Genomic DNA, 23,159 nt, shown 5'->3' on the forward strand with positions numbered 1-23,159 from the left:
GATCTTTCCAAGTCCCTGACCATCCAGCCAATCCATTGGCTACAGCCCATGAGTCAGTGTATAATCGTACATCTGGCCATTTCTTCTTGCAAACAAACTGTAATACCATGTGTACTGCCCGAAGTTCTGCCCACTGTGAAGATTTCCCTTCACCTGTGTCTTTCAAGGTTGTCCCAGAAAGGGGTTGTAATGCTGCAGCTGTCCACTTCTGGGTGGTGCCTGCATAACGTGCAGAGCCATCAGTAAACCAGGCTCTAGTCTTCTCCTCTTCGGTCAGTTGATCATAGGGAACACCCCATGAGGCTATAGGTGCATGCTTGGCAGCAGATGGCATTGTAACAGGAGTAGAAACCATAGGCATTTGAGCAACTTCTTCATGTAACTTGCTTGTGCCTTCAGGACCTGCTCTGGCCCGATCACGTATATACCACTTCCATTTGATAATAGACTGCTGCTGTGCGCGTCCCACTTTATGACTTGCAGGGTCTGATAGTACCCAGCTCATGATGGGTAGTTCAGGTCGCATAGTAACTTGGTGTCCTATTGTCAAACGTTCAGTTTCCACTAAGGCCCAATAGCAGGCCAAGAGCTGTTTTTCAAAGGGAGAATAGTTGTCTGCAGATGATGGTAGAGCTTTGCTCCAAAATCCCAAAGGTCTTTTCTGTGATTCACCTACAGGGGCCTGCCAGAGGCTCCAAACAGCATCTCTATCAGCCACAGACACCTCAAGTACCATCGGGTCTGCTGGGTCATATGGTCCAAGTGGTAGAGCAGCCTGCACAGCAGCCTGGACCTGTTGAAGGGCCTTCTCCTGTTCCAGGCCCCACACAAAGCTAGCAGCTTTCCGAGTCACTTGGTAAATAGGCCTAAGTAACACACCCAAGTGAGGGATGTGTTGTCTCCAGAATCCAAATAGACCCACTAAACGTTGTGCTTCTTTCTTGGTTGTAGGAGGGGCCAGGTGCAATAACTTATCTTTTACCTTAGAAGGAATATCTCTGCATGCCCCACACCACTGGACTCCTAAGAATTTCACTGAAGTAGATGGTCCTTGAATTTTGGTTGGATTTATTTCCCATCCTCTGATACGCATATGTGTTACCAATGAGTCCAAAGTGGTTGCTACTTCCTGCTCACTTAGTCCAATCAGCATAATGTCATCAATATAGTGCACCAATGTGATATTTTGTGGAAGATCCAAACGATCAAGATCCCTTCTAACTAAATTATGACACAGGGCAGGAGAGTTAATATATCCTTGAGGCAAAACTGTGAAGGTATACTGTTGGCCTTGCCAACTGAAAGCAAATTGCTTCCGGTGGTCCTTATGGACAGGTACTGAGAAAAAGGCATTTGCCAGATCAATAGCCGCATACCAGGTGCCCGGAGATGTGTTAATTTGCTCAAGTAACGAAACTACATCTGGTACAGCAGCTGCAATTGGAGTTACTACCTGATTTAGTTTTCGATAATCAACTGTCATTCTCCATGATCCATCTGTTTTCTGCACTGGCCAGATAGGAGAGTTAAACGGAGATGTGGTGGGAACCACCACCCCTGCATCTTTCAAGTCCTTGATAGTGGCAGTAATTTCAGCAATTCCTCCAGGAATACGATACTGTTTTTGATTCACTATTTTCTTTGGCAATGGCAACTCTAAAGGCTTCCATTTGGCCTTTCCAACCATAATAGCCCTCACTCTACAGTTCAGGGAACCAATATGAGAATTCTGCCAATTTCTGAGTATATCTATCCCAATTATACATTCTGGAACTGGGGAAATCACCACAGGATGTGTCCGGGGACCTACTGGACCTACTGTGAGTCGGACATCAGTCAAAACTCCATTAATCACCTGCCCTCCATAAGCCCCTACTTTAACTGGAGGGCCACAATGTTTCTTGGGATCCCCTGGAATCAGTGTCAACTCAGAACCAGTATCCAGCAGACCCCGAAAAGTCTGATTATTTCCTTTTCCCCAGTGTACAGTTACCCTTGTAAAAGGCCGTAGGTCCCTCTGGGGAAGAACTGGAGAAAGGGTAACAGCAAAACCTTTGAGTGTCTTATCAAGATCCTTCCTCAGAGGAACCTGGCCACCCCTTCATTCAAGGGGTTCCGGATCTGCAAACTGTCTCAAGTCTGGAAATTGATTCACTGGCCGAGATTGCTGTTTACCACGATCTAATGTAGCCTTTCTTTCATTTGTTTGAGAATTTTTCTGCTTATACAGATCAAACAAATATGCAGTAGGCTTCCTATGTATTTCATTCCTGGAAACACCATGATTGATTAGCCAGTACCAAAGGTCCAAGCGAGTCATGCCATTATAAATTTCACCTCTCCTGTGCTGACCATTACTGGGTATGTTATTATAAACATTCTTTTGTCTACGCTGTCCATTATAATAACTAGGATCACCTTGTCTCCGGCGATTCAATGCTGCCACCTGGCCCTTGTTACCTCGGGATCCAACTAAACCCAGTGAATTTAATTCATCTAATTGAGCAGAAGCATCTCCAATGCTAAGATCTGGCACAAGGAAAAGGGAAAGAACAAAACCCTTCAAATGTGCTGGTGCCCCTCTCACCAATTTGCGTCTTATAGAGCTGGTGAAAGGCATATCTTCTGGACCTTCCCATTGTGGACAATTATGCTTTACACAATATATCCACTCTAGCATTGCAATTTCCCTAAGTCTTAAAATCCCTTCATCAACACTAAGCCACGGAATATCAGGCATCTCCAAGTCATTTCCAGTAGGCCATCTTTTGATAAACACCTCAGCCAACCATTCAAACAAACTTTTGACACCTTTTTTAACTATGCGAGCTTCCGTATTAAACCTAGAATCTCTACTCAGAGGACCCATGTCAATAAACTCAGCCTGCTCTAGTTTTATGTTCCTTCCACCCTTATCCCACACCCTTAAAATCCATTCCCACACATATTCACCAGGTTTCTGCTTGAATGAATTAGCAAACTCATTAAGCTCCTTAGTAGTGTAGCGAATTTCCTCATGGACTATACTTTCTACCTCCCCTCTAGGAGCCTGTTTTGCTTTGAGTCTGGTTACAGGTCTAGAAGAAACTATTGGTGGGCCGTGAGCAGACTCTGCAAAATTAATTTCCTCATGTGGGGAAGGCATTATTTCAAGAGGTGGGGCTGAGGGTACTACTTCCTCAGGTGGGGCAAACCCTTGAGAATCTGAGGATTCAAAATTCTCAGCTTCAACATGGTCTTCCCACACATCCCCGTCCCATGTTGTAGGATCCCATTCTTTGCCAATTAGAGCCCTTACTTTAACTGTCGACACACTCTGAGGCTGAGACTTGAATTTTCTCTGTAGTTCAGCCAACCTTACAATGAGAGTTTCTGTTTGATTTTCTGCAACTTGAGCTCTATTGCTACAAGAGAGAAGATTCTCCTCAAGGACACACTTAGCAACTTTTAGATCGTTTACTTGTGTCTGGAGCCTTTCGATTTTATCACACAACTCCTTCCTTTCATTCATCATTTTTTCCACAGATACTAAGAGCAGCCAGCCAGTAAAATCATTTTTCGATTTTTTCCCCATCTTGTAGAAAGCTTTGTGCACTGAATCACCTAATTCATTAAGAAAATCAAGGGCATTAGCTTCTTTAAGTTCGGAATATAGTTTCAACCATGGGTCTTCAAAATTCTCTGAGCTCCCAGGAGGGAGAGAATCTGGAGAGGTTTCAATATTTGAAAGTGCTGGTGGATCAACAAGCCAGTTCCAGTATTTTAAAAGATTCATCCTTGTACTTCTGTTACTCTAGAACCACTCCTGGTACCAACTTCTGTATTAGTCAGGGTTCTCTAGAGTCATAGAACTTATGGATAATTTCTAAATAGTAAAGGAATTTATTGATGACTTACAGTCGGCAGCCCAATTCCCAACAATGGTTCAGTCGCAGCTGTGAATGGAAGTCCAAGGATCTAGCAGTTACTCAGTCTCACGCAGCAAGCAGGCGAAGGAGCAAGAGCAAGAGCTAGACTCCCTTCTTCCAATGTCCTTATATTGTCTCCAGCAAAAGGTGTAGCCCAGATTAAAGGTGTGTTCCACCACACCTTTAATCCCAGATGAAAGGCATAGCCCAGATTAAAGGTGTGTTCCTTAACTCGGAGATTCAATCTTCTGGAATCCATAGCCACTATGGCTCAAGATCTTCAAACCAAGATCCAGATAAGGATCTCCAAGCCTCCAGATAAGGGTCACTGGTGAGCCTTCCAATTCCGGATTGTAGTTCATTCCAAATATTGTCAAGTTGACAACCAGGAATAGCCACTACAATTAGCATCCTTTGAAAGTCTAAACATATACAACTAAAAAGCAAGCAAAGATATTGCAAATGTCATTAGGCACTTTAGGCACTCTGTGATAGCAGCCATTGCTGACATTGTGAAAACCAGGCCTAGCAGTATGGAGCCATTGGTAGCCTTTCTCCTTAGAACAGTGCCCACACAGCTTTCCAGGTACACTAGCTGGACAGTGGGATAGTCTGTTAGCTTATGCAGCAGCCTTATCTTGTTTATCCAACTAATTTTTGTGTGTGTTTTGTTTGTTTCAAGACAGGGTTTCTCTGTGTAGCCCTGGCTGTCCTGGAACTCACTCTATAGATCAAGCTGGCCTTTAACTCAGAGAGCTGCCTCCCATGTGCTGAGATTAAAGGCATGAGCCGCCACCACCACTACCACCAGACCATCTGACTGATTTTTAATTCATGCTAGCCTCTACACTTCCTTCAGTCTTTGTGTTCTCCCCACATTCTGTTTCTTCCTTCCATTTGCTCTTCTGTGTTGGAGGGCCACTTGCTGTGTGATATACTGAATGCCTACAACATGCTGAAAAATTAAATCATAAGCTTCCAGGCCTGTATCAAATTCTACAGGGGTAGATGGTGGACCCCATCACAAAAGTTTGCTGTGTACCTAATGCTGGGGCTGGTAAATGTGAACAGACTGTGAAGTGATACCTACCCTCTGCCACTCTAGGAGGAGCAGGCATGGATGCTTATGACCTTTATGTTTAGTTTATCCAGCTAGCTGCAAACCACTGACCCCTTAGGAAGGAGGAAGATCACTTGAAGGAATAGGCTGTGGCTGCAGCTATCCCGGTCCAGAACATACAGGTGATCTTTAACAGTAGATTGCAGTACTACCAGGTGACACTTGTGGAAACCAAGAAGCCACCATTGAACCAGGAGATGTATGTATCACTATGGGAACTCCCATCCTGTCTTAGTTAGGGTTTTACTACTGTGAACAGACACCATGACCAAGGCAACTCTTATAAGGATGACATTTAATTGGGGCTGGCTTACAGATTCACAGTTTCAGTCCATTATCATCAAGGCAGGAACATGGCAGCATCCAGGCAGGCATGTTACAGGCAGAGCTGAGAGTTCTACATCTTCATCTGAAGGCTGCTAGCAGAATATTGACTTCCAAGCAACTAGGACTAGGGTATTAAAGCCCACTCCCACAGTAACACACCTTCTCCAAGAAGGCCACACCCTGAAATATTGTGCCACTCCCTGGCTAAACACATACAAATCATCACACATCCCCACCCTGATCTCTACATGGAAGGACAACTGACTGGACACCCAATGGTCAGGTTCAGGATGATGTTCATGGAACAAGGAGAGGGGACTAGAGTGCTCATGTTTCCCTTTGCACAGAGCACTCCAGGTCAGTCTACAAGGCAGCACTCCTCAGCTAAACTCACCTAACATCCTGTGTCCAGATGGTCACAAGTCAGTCATAATGGCCGTGGAATGCACTGAGCCGATAATCCTATCAGAGCATGTGACAGCCATTAAAATCACTGCTTCCATTCTAAGTGACTCACCTTTTGTTATTAGATTGTATGTGTGGTATGTGTGCATGCATGTCTATATGTGTGCATATATGTGTGTGTCCATGTATGTATATGTATGTATGTAAGTGTACATGCATGTGTGTGCATAGCTACATATGTGCATCATACCTGTATGTGTGCACGTATATATGTGCATGCATGTATGTATGTATGTATGTATGTATGTATGTTGGGGGGCATTGTGCAAGGGTACATATGTATGTATATACAGAAGCTAAGGGTTGGCATCATGTGTCACCCTTGATCAGTTTCCACCTTATATATTGAGGCAGGTCTCTCATGTGAACACAGATTCTCTAGTCTAGATAACCAGCTTGTCCTGTGGATCTCTTGCTCTGACTCCCTACCAGTGGGATTACAGGCAGGCTGCCACCTCTACCATGCATTTATGTATGTAACCCTGGTCTCCATGCTTACTCAGCAAGTGCTTTAACCCAGATGCTGAACCCGTTTCCTAGCTTTAAGACTTACTCTTTAAAAGAAGATAGGGTGCCCCAGCAAGGTGACACAGTGAATAAAGGGTAAAGGCACCTGCCACCAAGCCTGCTGACCTGGGTTTAATCCCAGGAACACACATGAGAGAGGGAAAAACTGACTCCCACAGTTGTCCTTTGATGTCCACACATATACGGTTGCATGTACATATCCACATATATACACAGTCACACAGAATAAAGAGAAACATTCTAAAGGACAGGCTGGGGCTATGCTCAGTGCTATTGTGCATAAAACCATACATTTGGTCCTACATGCCGTAGAACACAGTGGAGTTGAGTCTTTTCTCTGGTGAAAAGGAGTCATGTGAGGAACACAGACTCCTCCTAACTTTCCTCTTAATTGCCTTGTAGAACCTGGGAGTAGGCCTGCCAATTTCCTTTAGACATGTTATTTTTCAAATGTTTGTATTTCAAATATTTTCCAGGCAGTTTATCAGTGATGCTATTGGCTTCCTGACTCTGACCCATGATAATGTGAGACTGTTACAGAGGCTCACACTGCCTCCTCATGCCCCATCCTCTGGGAGCTTGGCATAGCCCTGTGTGACTTTTCCCCCGGGCTTTCAGTGTTTGTGCATGGAGGGTATCATCTGCTCACACTGACCATCAGTGTGCCCTGCAGGTTTATACAGAGTCCATTGTAAACATTTCTGTGTTGAATCTTTAGTTTTTTATTTTTTAAAGAAAAATTTGATCTCAACTTGTTTTTTTCAAAAGCATTAGTGAATATCCTTGTAGCTTTGAAGCCATTTGAGGTAGCACTTGATTTATGTAGTACAGAGTAGTTCTTTCAAAGCTTGTAGAGAAGATGCAATTGGTGATTTGTCTGAAGGGGGTACTACAGAACAACCCCTGGGTGGGTTCTTCTGATGCCTGGCCTGGCCTGGCTAAGGCTAAGTTCAAAGTAGACAGTTGCTAAATAATTGATAGTTATTGGTGTGGACATGTGTGCACTCCCATGCATACTTGTGTGTGTGTGTGTGTGTGTGGTGGAGGACAGCTTTCAGGAGTTGGATTTCTATTTCCACTGTGTGGTTTCTAACAATCAAACTTAGGTCATCGGGCTTGGCAGCAAGCATTGTGACTTACTGAGTCCTACCCTGCTCCTTGGTTTGGTGTTTTGAGACAGAGTCTCACTGTAGTCATGTCTTACCTAGAATTCTAAATCCTTCTGCTTCAGACTTCCAAGTACTGGGGTTTTAGGTGTGCACTGCTGTGTCCAGGAATGCTTCACTGTTGTCTGTGCCATGTGGACTGATATTTAAAATGGATTATTTGTAAGTCTGGGGGCTGGCCACACAGTTAGAGCACCTGTGACCTGAGTCTGTTCCTAGCAGCCACTTTTTGCTGCCCACAATGGCCTAACTAAAGGGGGTCCAACACCATCTTCTGTCCTGTGAACACCTGTACCCATGTAGCATGTACACATTCAAACATAATTAAAATTACAAAAAGAAAATAGATTGTTTAAAATCTCCCAGATGGACCTGCATTTTCTGTAACTTGGGATTTGGGTGTACTGTGCAAATAAATTTAACCCAGAATGCTTAGTGATTTTGATTAGTTTTGACAAAATGAGAATGATAGCATTTTTTTTTTTTTACATAAATTGGAAACTGACCACATCACATCACTAGGAAGTCACAGTCTGTATTCTTGCCCTGTTTATGTCATGTTTATCTGTCGTTTGGTCATGGCCATGGCACAGGCATGCACAATAGTGCCTTGAGGTCTCAGCCTCTCCCTAAGCACAAGGCATGCTCACCACAAAGCCACACTGTGGCTTCCTATACAAAGTCAGGCACCATAGAACATGGTGAGACCACTGAGGAGTAAGAATGATAGGAGATGAAGACCCTCCCTGTCAGGAACCTCAGAGGGCAGAAGGCTGTGTCTGCTGCAAGCTTATAGTCACTCATGTCCTTGTTCCATTCCATGCCAGCTCAGTCTGAATGTTGCAAGAAGTGTCATACTGCACCTCGGAGGGTATTTTACAACAGTCTGCCGCCCTCCAGCCAGTATCACTGACAGACACTTAGGTTGATGTGTCTTGCAGGTTCATCAGGGTAGGACTGTAGCTTCTAGAACTACCCAGCTGGCTCACCAGCATGGGTAGGGGGCATTCAAGTAGGCCACTAGCAGTGGATTTCAAAGAGATGAGTCCTTGTAGAACCCAAGCCAAGCTAGTGTGAAGAACACGATTTAGAAAGCAGCTAAAAGATTGGCAGCCTACACTAAGCAGCAAAGGCAGAAGCATGTAGGCCTCACAGTGAGACACCCTTGACCTCCAAAAATGGCTAAGCCATGCAGATAGTAGCTGCTTTGTCAGTTATTTGGACACTGACTCTGCTCTTTGAGGCAGAGAAGTTACTCCCAAGGAAGACTAGTAACATACAGCTTTACCAAGACTACTTGCATAACAACTGTGTTCTCCATCCATTCCTAGACCTTCATGTTTTCATGTGCAGTAGTCAGCAGGACTGTGGCTTTTGAGTCCCTCCCAGGCCCCATGGTCTTCACTCTGCTGTACCTCCAAGACTGATGTTGGGAGAATACGTGACTACAGCAGGGGCAGGGCATTAATCAGAACAATGCTAACTAAAATAATGAGAAGTTGATTTCACTTATCTCACGAGGAAAAAATAATTATAAGTAGAGCCGAAAGAAACAGTTGTGCAAGCCCATCTGTGTGCCACATACCTGGTGGAACTCTACATTGGTGCGGCTTATCTAGGGTTGATCTGACAGCATCGTCCAGCATCTACTCATTCGTCTTGTAAGGATTTATTCTCAACGAGCTGAGGCTTACTTACATCAAGGGTTAGTGGATAAAGTGTTCCTCAAAGTATGTTAGAACAGAATCCACATGAACAGTTGACACTGGTCAAATCATGTGTGTATTACTGGCTTACCATATATCCATCACAATTGAATTCTGGATGCAATTTATCTTAAAATGGAGGAAATAAAATGCAGTGATCACAGATTTGTTGGTCTGTGCCTGTAGTCCCAGCTCTTGGGAAGAAGACACACAAAGATCAGGAATTCAAGACTAGACTATACTGCCTGAGACCTTGTATCAACAAAATTAATAATCAAAACAAAATATAGCAAAAACTCTAATAATGACTAAAAGTCGAGTACAGTGGTGAGTTGGTTGGGTTTTCAGCTTTCCTTTTTCTGGTGAATTTCTTCCCCAGATTTTTGCAAATGTTATAATTTGGGAAAGTTGATTAATCTTTCTGTAGCTTGGTTTTCTTGCCATGCAAAGAAGAAGATAGTGGTGTTGGTAGAGTATAAGTGAAGTAACTTATTTGGCACACTTATCACTGTGCATCGCACAGCACAAATGTCAGATCATGTTACTGTTAAGTTACTTCTGTGCCTCAGACTCCTCCTGAGAGGGGAATGATGGCCATTGCTCCCGAAGCTTAGGTGGGTGTGTGGGAACACATGGTGAACATGGCAGGCAGCCAACAAAGAACCAGTGCCACCCACTGCTTGACCCTTGACCCCCCACCCCCACCCCGCCGTGCTCTAGGAAGGTGCACAGGATGAGAGGCCTGCACAACCCCAGGCCCTCACACAGCCTCTGGGATGATGGCTCATGGTGTCTGGGTTTGGTCCTTGTGCATGTTCTTCCAATTAATTTCAACAAGGAATATATTTTATTTATGTTGTTAAAACAATGACATTAGAGTGTGAACATTCTTCCGTTTGGCTGATCAGCACAGCTGACTTTCCTGAGCACCTTGCAGGGAGCAGCTTTTCTGTGCTGTGTCCAGCCCTGGTCTTTTGTGGGGAGTATCTGTAACCTGTGCTCAGCAAGCAGCGCTGCTCAGTGCTATCTTCAGTTGCTTTAAAACTGTGATCTAATCCCCTGGGTGCAGACTGGAGTCATTTGGGAAGATTTGAAATATAATCACTTTGGACTCCTCCATAGACCAATCAAATCCACATATCTGGAAGTGGGCCCTAGGCATTGGTAATTTTTGATTTGGGGGTGTTCGTTTGCTTCTGTGTGTGTGTTGGGGCGGGGGGGGGGCGGCTTGAGTGTATGTATGCTCACCTAGAAAGGTGCTTAGAAAGGCCAGAAAAGGGCATCAAATCCTCTGGACCTGGAGTTGCAGCCAGCTGTAAGCTACCACATGGGTGCCGGGATCCTCTCCAAGAGCAGCAAGTGCTCTTGGCCACAGCCACAGCCACATCTCTCTAGCCCCCACTGGTAGGTTTGGTTTTTTAAAGACTTTAAAAGAAACTAGCATGCAGTAAAAAGTCCTCACCTCTCCACTTAGAAGCATTACCTGAGAGTAAGAGTCTCCTGGGAAGGGGGAGGAGGTGGCTCAGCAGTTAAAGCATTTGCCCTGCAGGCTTGAGAAACAAGAGTTCAGATCCCTAGCACAAGGAAATGCCGTGTGGCTGTGGTGGACTGCTCACAATTCAGCCTTCAAAGGCTGAGAGTGGGGATACCCGGACCTAACTGACTAGCAAGACAAGCCATGCCTGCAAGCATGGGGGAGTGAGGGGGAGAGCAATGGGGAGCATTCCCTACATCAACCTTAACCCCATATACATGCATATACACATGCTCCTGCGCTCGAGTGCATGCATATACACGCACACGAGTTCACACACACACACACACACACACACACTATCTCACACACACTGCACATGCATGCATACACACAGGAGTTCACACACCCACATGAGTTCACATATGCACACACATACACACAGAGTTCACACATGCCCACATGTACACATGCACACACACACACACAGGAGTTCACAAACCCACACAAATTCTCACACACAGACACACTATCTCTCACACACTGCACATGCATGCATACACACAGGAGTTCACATACCCACATGAGTTCACACATGCACACATACACCCATGATGTGTATTGATTCTCATTTGCAGAGAAAATCTAAAGGTTCTGGTGCCAGGTTATCCCAAGGGCCCATATTCTGAAGATACTCCTGGGCATTAGGACTTTAAAATTCCCTAGATTCAGATGTGCATTCCCCAGCAATTTAAGTTCCCAAGACTTGGAGTAGCATCACCCTATGGGAATGTAACCCATGTATAATATGGTACCCTATCCAGTTACACAGAGCATGACTGGGAATGGGGACCCTGAGACCTGGAAGTATGCCCTCTCTCCCCAACACCAGTGATTCTGATCTGTGTTGTAATGCAGTGCTTTGAAGATCAGACTCTCTCAGATTGCTCAGTTAGTCTGGGCCATTCCTGGCCTGTGGTCTAGGACTGCAGGGAGAATATTCCTCCTCCAGGTGCTCCCTAAATTCAGGTGTTTTAAAGCTCTGAGACTTGTGTCCTCTCTAGTACAGCCAGCATCCCTGGTGTTCTGTGGATAGCCTGCTGCTGTCACTTGGCTCTTGATGACAGTACACAGGCTGTCTCCCAACCATGACTGGTAGGATGTGTTTTCTTTCTAGCTGGCAAAGTCCTGCAGTTGGAGACTGTCTTACTCACTGTTTTATTGCTGTGAAGAAACACCATGACTAATGGAAGAAAGTATTCAATTGGGGGCTGACTTATAGTTTCAAAGGTTTAGTCCGTTATCATTATGGTAGGAAGCATGCCTTCAGGCTGACATTGGAGCAGTAGCTGAAAACTACATCCTGATCCTTAGGTGGACAGACAGAGACAGACAAACAGCTTCTGGCCTAGTCATAGGCTTTTGAAACCCCAAAGGTCACCCTAGTGGTGCACTCCCTCCCAGACTGCAGCTCCTAATCCTTTTAATCCTTTCAAATAATGCCACTTCCTGGTGCTAAACATTCAATTATATGAGCCTATGGGGGTGGGAGACTGTTCTTATTCAAACCACCATAGGGACCAATGTTTCAAAGGTGGTAACCCAAGTTTAACCTTGAGCACTGATCACTGTAGCAGATGAGGGTGCATTTGTCTTACATAACATCTGCCTCTCTGTTTTGCAGGTTTTTAAATCAACCCTCCTTAGCATGGTCCTCTCAGCCCCAAAGTGGTAGAGACGACATCTACTGGAGCAGAGGAAGACAGGAGGGCAGTGGCTCCCTGTGTCCCAGGGACTGGAAAGAACTGGAAAGCAGAGGAATGGCTCAGGCTTACAGTCTGCCCGTCCATGTGAGAGAGAATCTGTGGGAAGTTGCAGGAAGGACAGAGCATGTGATGAAGAATGCCATCTGGGAAGAAGAGCTGAGAATGCAGGACATGAGCTTGGAAAGCTGGAAGAAGCCAAGGGAGTTAGGGAGGCAGGCATCCGATGGGGATGGACGGAAAAGGCCCCAGGAAAAGTTCGAGGGTCTGTACCCATTTGTTCATGGGGAGCACACGTCTCAGAACAGAAAAAAATCCCAGTCATTGCCCCGAGCTCTTTCTCCTAAGAGCCTGAATTTCACAGAAATTCCTGTTCCACTACATGATGGTCACATAACAGGTGTCCCAAAAGTGCCACCATATCCTCCTAGCTTCCCATCCCCTTCGGAACCCATGAGGAACCTTGAGAAGGCTAGCTCCTCAGGCCCTTTTCCCAGGCCTAAGTTTGGGAAACCCCTTAAGACTCCGTGTTATAGCTCTCACTCACAGCCCAGGGGAGAAGGTGGATTTCAGGACCACCAGCACAGGGACCCACGTGGCTCCTACCCAACAAGAAGTAAGGATCCCAGCCATGAGTTGGGTATGCTGGATCCTGGCTTGGAGCCCCCAGTGTATGTGCCTCCACCTTCATATAGGTCACCCCCTCAGCACATTCCAAACCCATACCTTGAAGATCCTGTGCCCAGGCATGTGAGCAGCAACCAGAGTCAGCAGCAAGTACCTGAGAAACCTGAGACCAGCTGTCCACTTCCTTCTGGCTCTCTTGCAGCTAGGGATCTCTATGATGCAATGCCTGGCTCTCCTCCGCAAGGTCTTCCTCCACAACCCTATCCTATTGCCACCCATGGGGGTTCTATTCAGTACATTCCATTTGATGATCCACGGATCCGACATATCAAACTAGCTCAGCCCCCAGAATTCTATGAAGAGGCAAAGCTTGATGATACATCCTATAACCCTGGTTTACTCACTACCCAAGAGCCAGCCATTGGGAAAAGACAGTACGATGATGCCCCTTCGGTACCACGGGGCCCAACGCCTTCACCAGTCAATGAGCAGAGCTCTGCCTTTGTCCATTCCAGTCCCCGGTGGCTGCAGGGCCAGCTCCCCCTGGGCATTGGACCTGGAGGCTTCCATGGCCAAACAGAGCATCATGTCATGGGCGGATTAACAACTAATGTGACAGACATCAAGGCAGAAGGCCATGCCTCTTCACCACAGCCACAGAGTGAGGGTACCTGCAAAACCTACACTAAGCTCAGAAAGTTTGAAACTGGGGTTCAGAGCAAGAAAAGTTCAAAGAAGAAAAGTAACGCAACTATATTTTGTTTGGTCTCCATCCCAGTTAAATCTGAGTCACTTGTGCTAGCTACGGATACAAACAACAATGACTTTAAGCTGGTTGCTGATAAGACCCGAGGGCTGTGCCAGGGTTCAGCCCTGCAGGAGCAGAGTCTGCTGAGTATGTCTTCCACTGACCTGGAGCTGCAAGCCCTCATGGGAAGCATGGCTTGGAGAAGAACATCTCCAAGGCAAGGTCTGAGGGAGTCAGAAGATGGCCAAATTGATGACCCCAGAATCCTCCATCTCATCAAACCCAAAGAACTTCAGGCTTCCAGCCCTTGGCCAGGACACCAATACAGAGATCAACAGACCCAAACCAGTTTCCATGAAGACTCCAAAAGCTCACAGCTCCTCCCTGCCACAAAGCCAGGAGAGGCCAGCAATGTAGCTCCGACCCCAACATGCCCAGATACCACTGCCTCCGAAGTATGCCTCCATACAGCCTTAGCATTCAGTGATCAAAATCAGAAGCCCAGTGTACCTCACCTCCAAGGACAAACGTCCCTTAGCCCGTCTCGAAACAGTGCTTTCTCAAGGACTTCCTCAGCCATAAACCAGGCATCTATGTCCAAAGGGACCTCTGACCAGCTCCCTGGTGCCAACCCTGTTCCCAAGCCAGAGGTGGTGAAGGGGGAGTCCACAACAGGCCAGTGCAATAGCACACAACTCTTCGGTCAGTTTCTCTTGAAACCAGTTAGCCGGCGGCCCTGGGATTTGATAAGTCAGTTAGAAAGTTTTAACAAGGAACTTCAGGAAGAGGAAGAAAGCCATGGTGGTAGTGGTAGTGAGGACAGTGAGGCAGAACAGCCAGAGGACTGTGCAGATTCCAGAACCAAGTCCTGGGCTCTCCAGGGAACTAGAACAGCACAGCAGCCTGCAGGGCTGGCGCTGGAGAATGTAGCTTCCCCAGATAGAAGACTTAATGACTCACAGAGCTGGAATGAAGAACCAAAGCCTGGCCACTCAAGTGTCCATCCACAGTCCCTGGGCCCATCACAGGAGGAAGGCAGCAGAGGTGTTCCAGTCCAATGGGCAGATGGAAGCCTGACTGCAGAGCAGAAAAGCCAGGAGGATTTGAATGGGATGTGTGAGCGAGACTTTAGCCCAAGGCCTGTGAGCAGGATTGCACCCATTGACACAAAAGCAGCCCCTTTATACTGTCTGTCAGAACCAAGAGGAAGTCAAGAACTCACCAAATTCGGCGATGCTGTAGGGTCTGTGCAGCTGGGCAGAGAGACTCCCACACAGGTGGGTAATGGTGGGGACACAGAGGTCCTACCCTGTGTCCTTCTGCCACTGGCTGACAAATATCGAGGCCACTCAACACCAGACTTTCGGTCTTTAGAGCTCACACTGGGACAAGAACAGAATGCCTATAAATTAGAGTGTCTGGATTTAGAGAACACCGTGGAAGTCCTTCCAAGTGAGTCTCTGCAGGAAAGGGCAGAGAGGATCCTGGGCATAGAGGTGGCCGTGGAGTCCCTTCTGCCAAGTGCCAGGAGAACAGAACAAAGCCAGCTTCCTGAGCCTGATGCAAGTGCCTGCAACCCAAGTTCATCCAGAGAGGACTCATCACACAGCTTGGCACTACCAGTGGGGCCCAAAGTGGCCACTGACGCCTTCTATGGCAGGAGGAAGTGTGGCTGGACTGAGAGTCCTCTTTTTGTAGGAGAAAGGGCCCCCCAGGCTTCTATATGCTCAGATGTGGATGGCTTCCCTACAAGCCAGGCCACCAGTCCTGAGCCTGGGAAAAAGGATGAGGAGGCGAAAGCACCCTTCAAGTCCACTCTGTTCCATTTCATGGAAAAGTCCACAAATGTGGTGGGTCCTGAAAAGAGGCTCAGAAACCCTTCCAAAGTGGTTGAGAACTTACAAGAAAAACTGGTATCACCCCCAAAAAAGGCAGACTCTGTTCACTTGATAAGAATGAGGGAGGTCAACTCCTTGTCTCAGATGAGGTGTCTGAGCTCCAAGAGCGCTGACTCCGTGGAGGAGCCTGACCCCTTAAAGGTCATCAAAAGTTCAGCCTGGCTTTCAGAAGGCCTTACTTCCCTGGGTGGTAAAGACGAAGCCTGGCAAGCAGGGCACCTGCCCTCTGTCTCTCAGAATGAAAACGGACACCCCGAAGTGCCGAGGGACAAGATGTCAGACCAAGACTTGTGGTGTGCAGGTAAGGAGCTGGGCTGGAGGGCAGGTGCTTGGCGTTAGTTTGGAGTTGTGTGATTATTAGAAGCATGGGTATCCTCACCTCAACGCTGGCAATAAAAAAGTTTCATAGGATGATTTTTCATGCAGGCCTGGTGGCACACACTTGCCATCTTTGTATTTAGGAGTCTGACACAGGAAGAACTTGAAGGCCAGCCCGGGCTACATAGCAAGATGTCCTCAATTAAAAATTTAAAAGAGTGTGTGGCAAGGCTTCCAGCAGGCCAGGGCATTTGCTGGGCAAGTTTGGTGGCTGAGCCCCATCTCTGGGATCTGGGTAAAGGTCACAGGAGAGAACCTGCTCTACAGAGCTGTGGATCTTCACACAGGCACACGAATAATGAGTACTTTAAAATGAACTCACTTTCAAAAAATTACCCAGTTTTCTCAATTAAGAATCAAGATCTTATCATGTATTTTAAATGACTGTGTCATTCAAATTGGCAAGGAAAGCAGCTATATAGAATTATCCTTATAAACAACTCAGACCTCTGCATGTGCTGCAGATACATTTCTAAGCTTGTTCTCTTCCAAAATAATAGACAGCCATGCAAATGACCCTGATGGTTCTTCCCTCCCCTCCCCTCCCCTCCCCTCCCCTCCCCTCCCTTCCCTTTCCTTTTCTTTTTTCTTTTTCTCTTTCTTTTTTCTTTTCCTTTCTTTCTTTCTTTCTTTCTTTCTTTCTTTCTTTCTTTTTTTCTTCCTTCCTTCCTTCCTTCCTTCCTTCCTTCCTTCCTTCCTTCCTTCCTTCCTTCCTTCCTTCCTTCCTTTCTTTCTTCCTTTCTGAGATGAGGTTTCTCTATGTGGTCCAGGCTGGTCTCAGACTTGTGGAGATCCACCACCCTCTGCCTTCTGAGTGCCAGGATTAAAGGTGAGTGCCAACACACCCAAGCTTTTTTTCATACAATTTATTCTGATTAGTTTCCCCTTCTCCAACTGCTTCAGGACCCTTCCCACTTCCCAACTCATTCACACTCATTTATTTTTATTTTACATGTGTGGGTGTTTTCTCTGCATGTGATGCTTTTGTACATGTGTGTAGTACCTACAGAGGTCAGAGGAGGGCGTCAGAGCCCCCTGGCACAGTTGTATAGGTATAAAATACACACCCAGGTTTTGAAACTTCAATTCAGAAAATCTGAAATATTTTGAAAATTTTACATTTAAATGTTACATCTTTACGTGATATAATATTCTAGACATATTTAGTGAATATATTTTTGATATATTTGGTGAAATAAAGTAAATTATTAAAGATAATTTCACCTGTTTCTTTTCAATGTGTTTTAATGTATTTACCATAAATTTTAAAATAACATCAGATGGCTCAGACTAGTTTTGTTGGACCTAGCCTGTCTATGAGCTACAGAACGTATTATTCTAGAACAGTGGTTCTCAACCTTCCTAATGCTGCTGCCCTTTAATACATTCTTCATGTTGTGGTGATCTCCAACCATGAGATTATTTCATAGCTACTTCATAGCTGTAATTTTGCTACTGTTATGAATCATAATTAAATATCTGATATGGTTTTAGGCGACCCCTGTGAAAGGGGTCATTCAATCCCTAGAGTGGTTGTGAGAAACCCAGTGTTATAGAGAGTTCTTTCCATGGCTCCCTGTATTTGGGGGCTTCAATTTTGGGTCTTGGGATTGAGGGACATTGTGTGGTACTGGTTCAATTCCAGGTGCCTGTGCAGTCTGAGGCTTGTTTGGAGTGTGGCATTTTCCTCCACTGGTGACTGCCCACTGTATCCTCAGCACATGAGAAGCAGCATCCTTGATCCCCAAGTACAGCACTGAGCTCTGACTGTCTTCTAGTGTGGTGTCAAGAGGTCTTAAGTCATGGGAACTCTACTTCCTTTAGCCAGATGGGTCTGGGACAGTCACTCCATCAGTGAGCAGGCTCAGTGGCACCCCTGAGTGCCAGCCTGTCCCTCCTTGTGTTGCTCCTACACACTGCTCCCAGCATGGTCTTAGTTTTCACCATCATAGTGCCTAGCATCCAGATATGTGCCAGCCAGCTGGAGCAGCACATGGTGAAACCTTAGGCTGCAGGAGATGGGATGGACACCCATCGTTGGACATCATGGTACATTTCAGAGCATTGTTTTCTGTAAAAATGTACCATTCCTGATTTTTAAAAATCATCTTCTAGGCTATGGTAAGCCTTGCTGTGATTTTTCAGTCCTCGTTGAGGTTTTGACGGTAAGTGGGTAAGAGCCTACCCACTTATGTGCATCTTTAGGATGCACATAATGTTTGAGTGACTGTAGATTGTGTGCGAAGTATGAGAATCATGCTAATTAACATATCCATCAGTGCCCAGCCTCTTGGCAGAGTTCAAGTGCATGTGTGCTCTGTTAACTACGTCCCCTGTGATGTGCTAACCTCAAGACACCTTACAGTTGCAACTTTATACTCTTTCTACTGTCTCCTCTCTACCCCAACCCCAGCTCCTAGAAGCTATTTCCTACAGGTCTAATATAAAAACAAACGCACATGTGACATCACACTGTGTACTCTCTCAACTTAGCACAGTGTCCCCACAATTCATCATCTGTGCCACTGTGAATGACAAGAGTGCTCCTTTTTGATGCTAAATAGTAGTTCACTGTGCGGACATTTGTATGTACAAAGCGTTTCTCTCCTCACTCATCAGTTGTCAGACATTTGGGCTGTTCTACCTCTTCACACAACACACAGCAAGCATGGATGTAGACATCCTGACTGATTGTCTTTCCCGGTAGTGAGAGTGCTGGATTTTGTAATAGTTCTATTTCTGTTTATATTTTTTGAGGGATCTCTACATTTTTTTTTTACTTAGATATTTTTCTTTATTTACATTTCAAATGTTATCCTCTTTCCTGGTTTCCCTTCTGCAAACCCCCTCCCCTTATCCCCTCCTCCATGTCCCTGCTCACCATCCCACCCACTCCTACTTCCTGGCCTTGGCATTCCCCCACGTTGGGGCATAGACCCTTCATGGATCTCTACTTTTTCAAGGCTATCTTGTACTCTTACAGATTCATCGATTTTTTTTTCTTAAAAATTTAGGAATGCTAAGGCAGGGAACATGTCATAAGGCTATGACAGAGGCACAGAGGTGAGCCTCAGTCTCCAGGGTTCCAAGGGTCAGACTGTCCACATTGCCCATCCCAGTGGCAGCTTGGAGTTATTGTCCCTTTCTATGGTGTTCCTTCCATTCAAGAAATTCATGTCATCTGGGCTCAGTTTGAGTAACTGGTCCTGGCCCTACCTGTTGGCTGGTGGCAGCTAGAGAGAGGAAAGCTCTTCTTGCTAGCCATGCACTTGACAGTTGAGTTTCCCCAAACCTCAAAGGGAGGAATTTGTTCATAAAGATGCTGTCATTGGATTGAGGGGAGGCATAGGAGTGCAGAGTACTGAGTTCAGAACTCCACAGCCCTAAAGCCTGCGTGCCTATGAGCTCAGTGCTGCGGCAGCAGAGACGGTGGATTTGTAATGATCAATGGTCAGCCAGGTGAGACAAACCAGTGAGCTCCAGCTTCAGCAGGAGACCTCACCTCAGAAACTACAGTGGTCATACAGGGACAAAATTAAGAACAATATGAAAGCAATTGAGAAGATATCCAGTAGCCACCATCAGTCTCTGGCCTCTCCTGGAACACAAGTGTGTGCACATATATACATACTTTCACACACACTCTCTCTCACACACAAAGAAAACAACAAAAAGAATCGGCATTAGGCCAGGGCATTAATGCTGGTTAAGAGTCAGTAAATTTATTATTGTTTATATTGTACTTTGAGAATCAGGAAGGGCTATCAATAAACTGAATAGCTGTCTGTATTTGGTAATGATGGTGCCTGTTCCCTGAAAACACCCCAGCTGTCGACTCCTTAGTGAAATAAGTTGGCTGATGTGTCTAAAAATCAGTTTTCTATACATGTGAGTTTAGTTCTCTACTTGTGGCCTTAAGATTGAACATAAACTATGGCAGATGAATGTCCCCCCCTGACCTTTCGTCTCTCTTGTTTGCAGATTCCTATGATCCAAGCCGAGTGGAGAGGGTGTGATGGCTGCTGGTGGAGCCCCCACCACCTGCTAGTGGAAAGCTCTCTGGTTGGCCCACCTGTCTTGCTCAGGCAGAAGCTGGAAACTGTGGGGTTTGCAGTGTCCCGGCTCCTCCTTTGCCTGCCACCCCTACAGAATTGTTACGAAGATAAAGCAGTGATCTGCTGACACCATCTGTCTCTATAGCATGGATATGTAATCCCTATATTTAGAACAGAGTATTTACATCAATTCCCTTCCAGGTGGTTAGGAGTGTGGCCTAGGAGTTTGGACACTTTGAGTGTAAGGGGAATGTGAGTGAGCGAGTGAGTAAGTGAGTGAGTGAGTGAGCGAGCGAGTGAATGAGCGAGTGAGTGAGTGAGTGAGCGAGCGAGTGAGTAAGAATGACCCATTTTTATTACTAACCCTTCGGCAGCTTGGAGTTAGGTGTGAGTTAACTGCTGTGAACTCAGAATCGCGTCTTGGTGTTCCTGAAGGCTCGCACTCGCTGTAACTTACCCACTCCACTTGGTTTCAAGGCAAACGTGCTGTGCTCGCTCAGCTTTGCACTCAGTCTTCCCTAGGTTTTACCTTCTGTGTGAATGTTTAGATATTCTTTATATGAAAAATAATTGCTGTTCTAAAATAGACCATGCTAACAAAATAACTATATTTCTTTTTATAAAATTGCTATTTTTCTATGGTATATAAACAGTTCTTAGGTGGCAGATTTTTAAGGAAGTGCTATTTTATTTAAGAGTCTATCCCTATGTGTGTGAGGGACCCAAGAGGGCCCACCTTGGCTCTAAAGCCTTTGTCCCTGCTCCAATGTCAGCTCTGTTCCTTTTCACTGTGTTTCCCAATGTCATTGAAGACCAATCACATGTTCATTAGCTCTCATAAAGATATTTGCACAGACAGAGCTGTGAGAGTACATTTGAAGATACCGCTCTCGAAATCAACCAACTTCACGGTCATTTTGCATCCATGTCCACTAGACTTGCCAACCCCCATACTTCTGCCTTTGTATTCCTATGGGGAATCTTCCCCGAGAAGAGACGTTTCTCCTGCCTACTGCCTTGCTCCTTTAAAGAAACATATATTTTTGTCTAGAATGACTAGTTAATCTTGCATATTCTGAAAAGTGCTTGGGATCAGTACCTAGGTGGCATTCTATGTGCACACATACCATGACGGAAGTATAAAGGGGCCCGTGTTTCCACTATTGATTGGCCTGCAGAGTTCGTGTATTTTGTGGCATTTCACCCTTCTGCCTGTGAAAGGTTTTTGTTAACTAATATTTTCCAAAGCCTTTGTCCCCTTCCTTCCCCTCTTACCTCTTCCCCTGTCCTTTCCTCTTTTCTTCCCCTCACCCTCCACCTCTCTTTCTCGATTAATTTTTTGAGACATTTAGACATTTTCTGACATGCCAAATTCCTGCAGTATGAGCCCATGGCTGGTCAGTCCTCTGGTCCTAAGTTCAAACAGGACTTTCACAGTCTCTTATCTCCACCATATCATTTTATTTCCTAAGAACCTCACATGCACTGACTGGACTACACAAAGCAGAGTCCAAGTAGTCTCGATACACCTTCCCAGATGCACACATCTACAGTCTTGATTTGAACCTGTTTCTCATGGCCGTCCTTGTCCAAAGCTTGGCTCACGTAGGGAGGGGTTTGAGCTGTAAATCTCCCTGGGGCAGTGGACAAACAGGTGAGTGGTTTGCAATGGTGGTTGAATCATCTGCGAGGGGCCAGTGAAGGCTAAAGTATACTAGTGTCTGTGTGCATGTGTATACATGTGAAGACCCCAGTGCACGCCTGTGTACCTGTGTACATACTGGTGCTGTACTGACTTCCTGTCACATAACCTGCTACCGTCTGAAGACTCTAGGACAGAGAGAAGGATCCTGAAGGAAAGCTGTTGTGCCTTATGTATCTCAGTCTGGAACAAGCTGCACTTCCATTTTGTCTTGTTTGAGATCGCATCATACTTCCCCACAGCTGGTCAGTCACATAGTGACTATTATAGATTAACTTAAGTTTTCCATATTCTAGCCCATAAGCAAATCTTTTGGAAGGAAGTAGTAACGTTAAACTTAGAAACTTGAAATTTTGACTACAACTTTTCATATTCCTAGGTAATGTATATCTGACCAAAAATGATTTTGCTGAGGTCTTAAGGTCAATACAAACCACCATTTCCTATGTAAATTTCAGATGTGCCCATGACTTTTGGTGGAAAAAAAAGTCTTCCATATTCTGTGTTTGTAATTATTTTTCTCATTACACATGTTGGTATTCAATAATTTGGAGTTTGTGAAATTAAAAATTCTAATTTCAACCATTTGAGCTAAAAAGTATAGGAGGAATTGTGCCTGTGGTTGTTTCAGAACTTAAAGACATGATAGTGAGGTGGTTGTCTTTGGCCTCTTCGGGGGAAATTTCCTGAAGGACTGAAAATGAGATATTTTACTTATTCTAATGAATATTTACACATTCAGTTGTGTTTCTGTAAGCCCTGGGAAACCTCTAAAGATGCAACCAGTTCCTGGGAGGGACCATCAGGATTATTTCCATAATTATAAATACATATTTCCTTTATTAATAAAGACCCTGATTGTGCATCACCTCTTTGGTATTGTGTCTTCTTTACTGGGACGGTGGATTTAGGGTCTCACAGAGTTGAAACCCACAGAAGGATCAGTAACAGCACAGGCAGGTGTCACCCCATGGCTCCCAGAATTTATTGTTTGTTTGAAATGATTAGATAATACACCACTGCCAGTCCAGTGGTTCCAAAGTGGTGAGAGCAGCAGAGGTCTGGTGAACTAACAGTTGTTAGTGTTAGGGCGCACGGTCTCCGGGATCGGCTGAAAGCAGGGGGTGGGTCGTGCTGAAGCTGTTATAGCTGTGGATCCGTTTTCTTTCTGCATTGTTTTAGACTGTTCTGAACACCTGTGTGTGGGAAGAGAATTTGGCTCGGGACAGGCTCTAAGAGACACATTCCAAATGGCCTTTGACTGTCCCAGAATGGGGTTTGGTCCACTCTGACC

At 45.5% G+C, this 23,159-nt stretch overlaps 1 protein-coding gene across 3 annotated transcripts in view; it reads left to right on the top strand.

The window, feature by feature from the left end:
• The window catches only part of Jcad (junctional cadherin 5 associated), a 92,078-nt gene extending 69,345 nt beyond the window's left edge, over nucleotides 1-22,733 (top strand). For all 3 annotated transcript variants that reach the window (XM_006525904.3, NM_001081963.1, XM_006525903.3), the window contains exons 3-4: nucleotides 12,379-16,031; nucleotides 20,090-22,733. In XM_006525904.3, the coding sequence (XP_006525967.1) occupies nucleotides 12,379-16,031; nucleotides 20,090-20,124 (3,688 nt within the window). In that variant the 3' untranslated portion in view covers nucleotides 20,125-22,733. The remainder of the gene's footprint in view (nucleotides 1-12,378; nucleotides 16,032-20,089) is intronic.
• The last annotated feature ends 426 nt before the right edge of the window (nucleotides 22,734-23,159 follow it).

The sequence above is a fragment of the Mus musculus genome, chromosome 18, assembly GCF_000001635.26.
Source record: "Mus musculus strain C57BL/6J chromosome 18, GRCm38.p6 C57BL/6J".
In the NCBI taxonomy this organism is placed as follows: domain Eukaryota; kingdom Metazoa; phylum Chordata; class Mammalia; order Rodentia; family Muridae; genus Mus; species Mus musculus.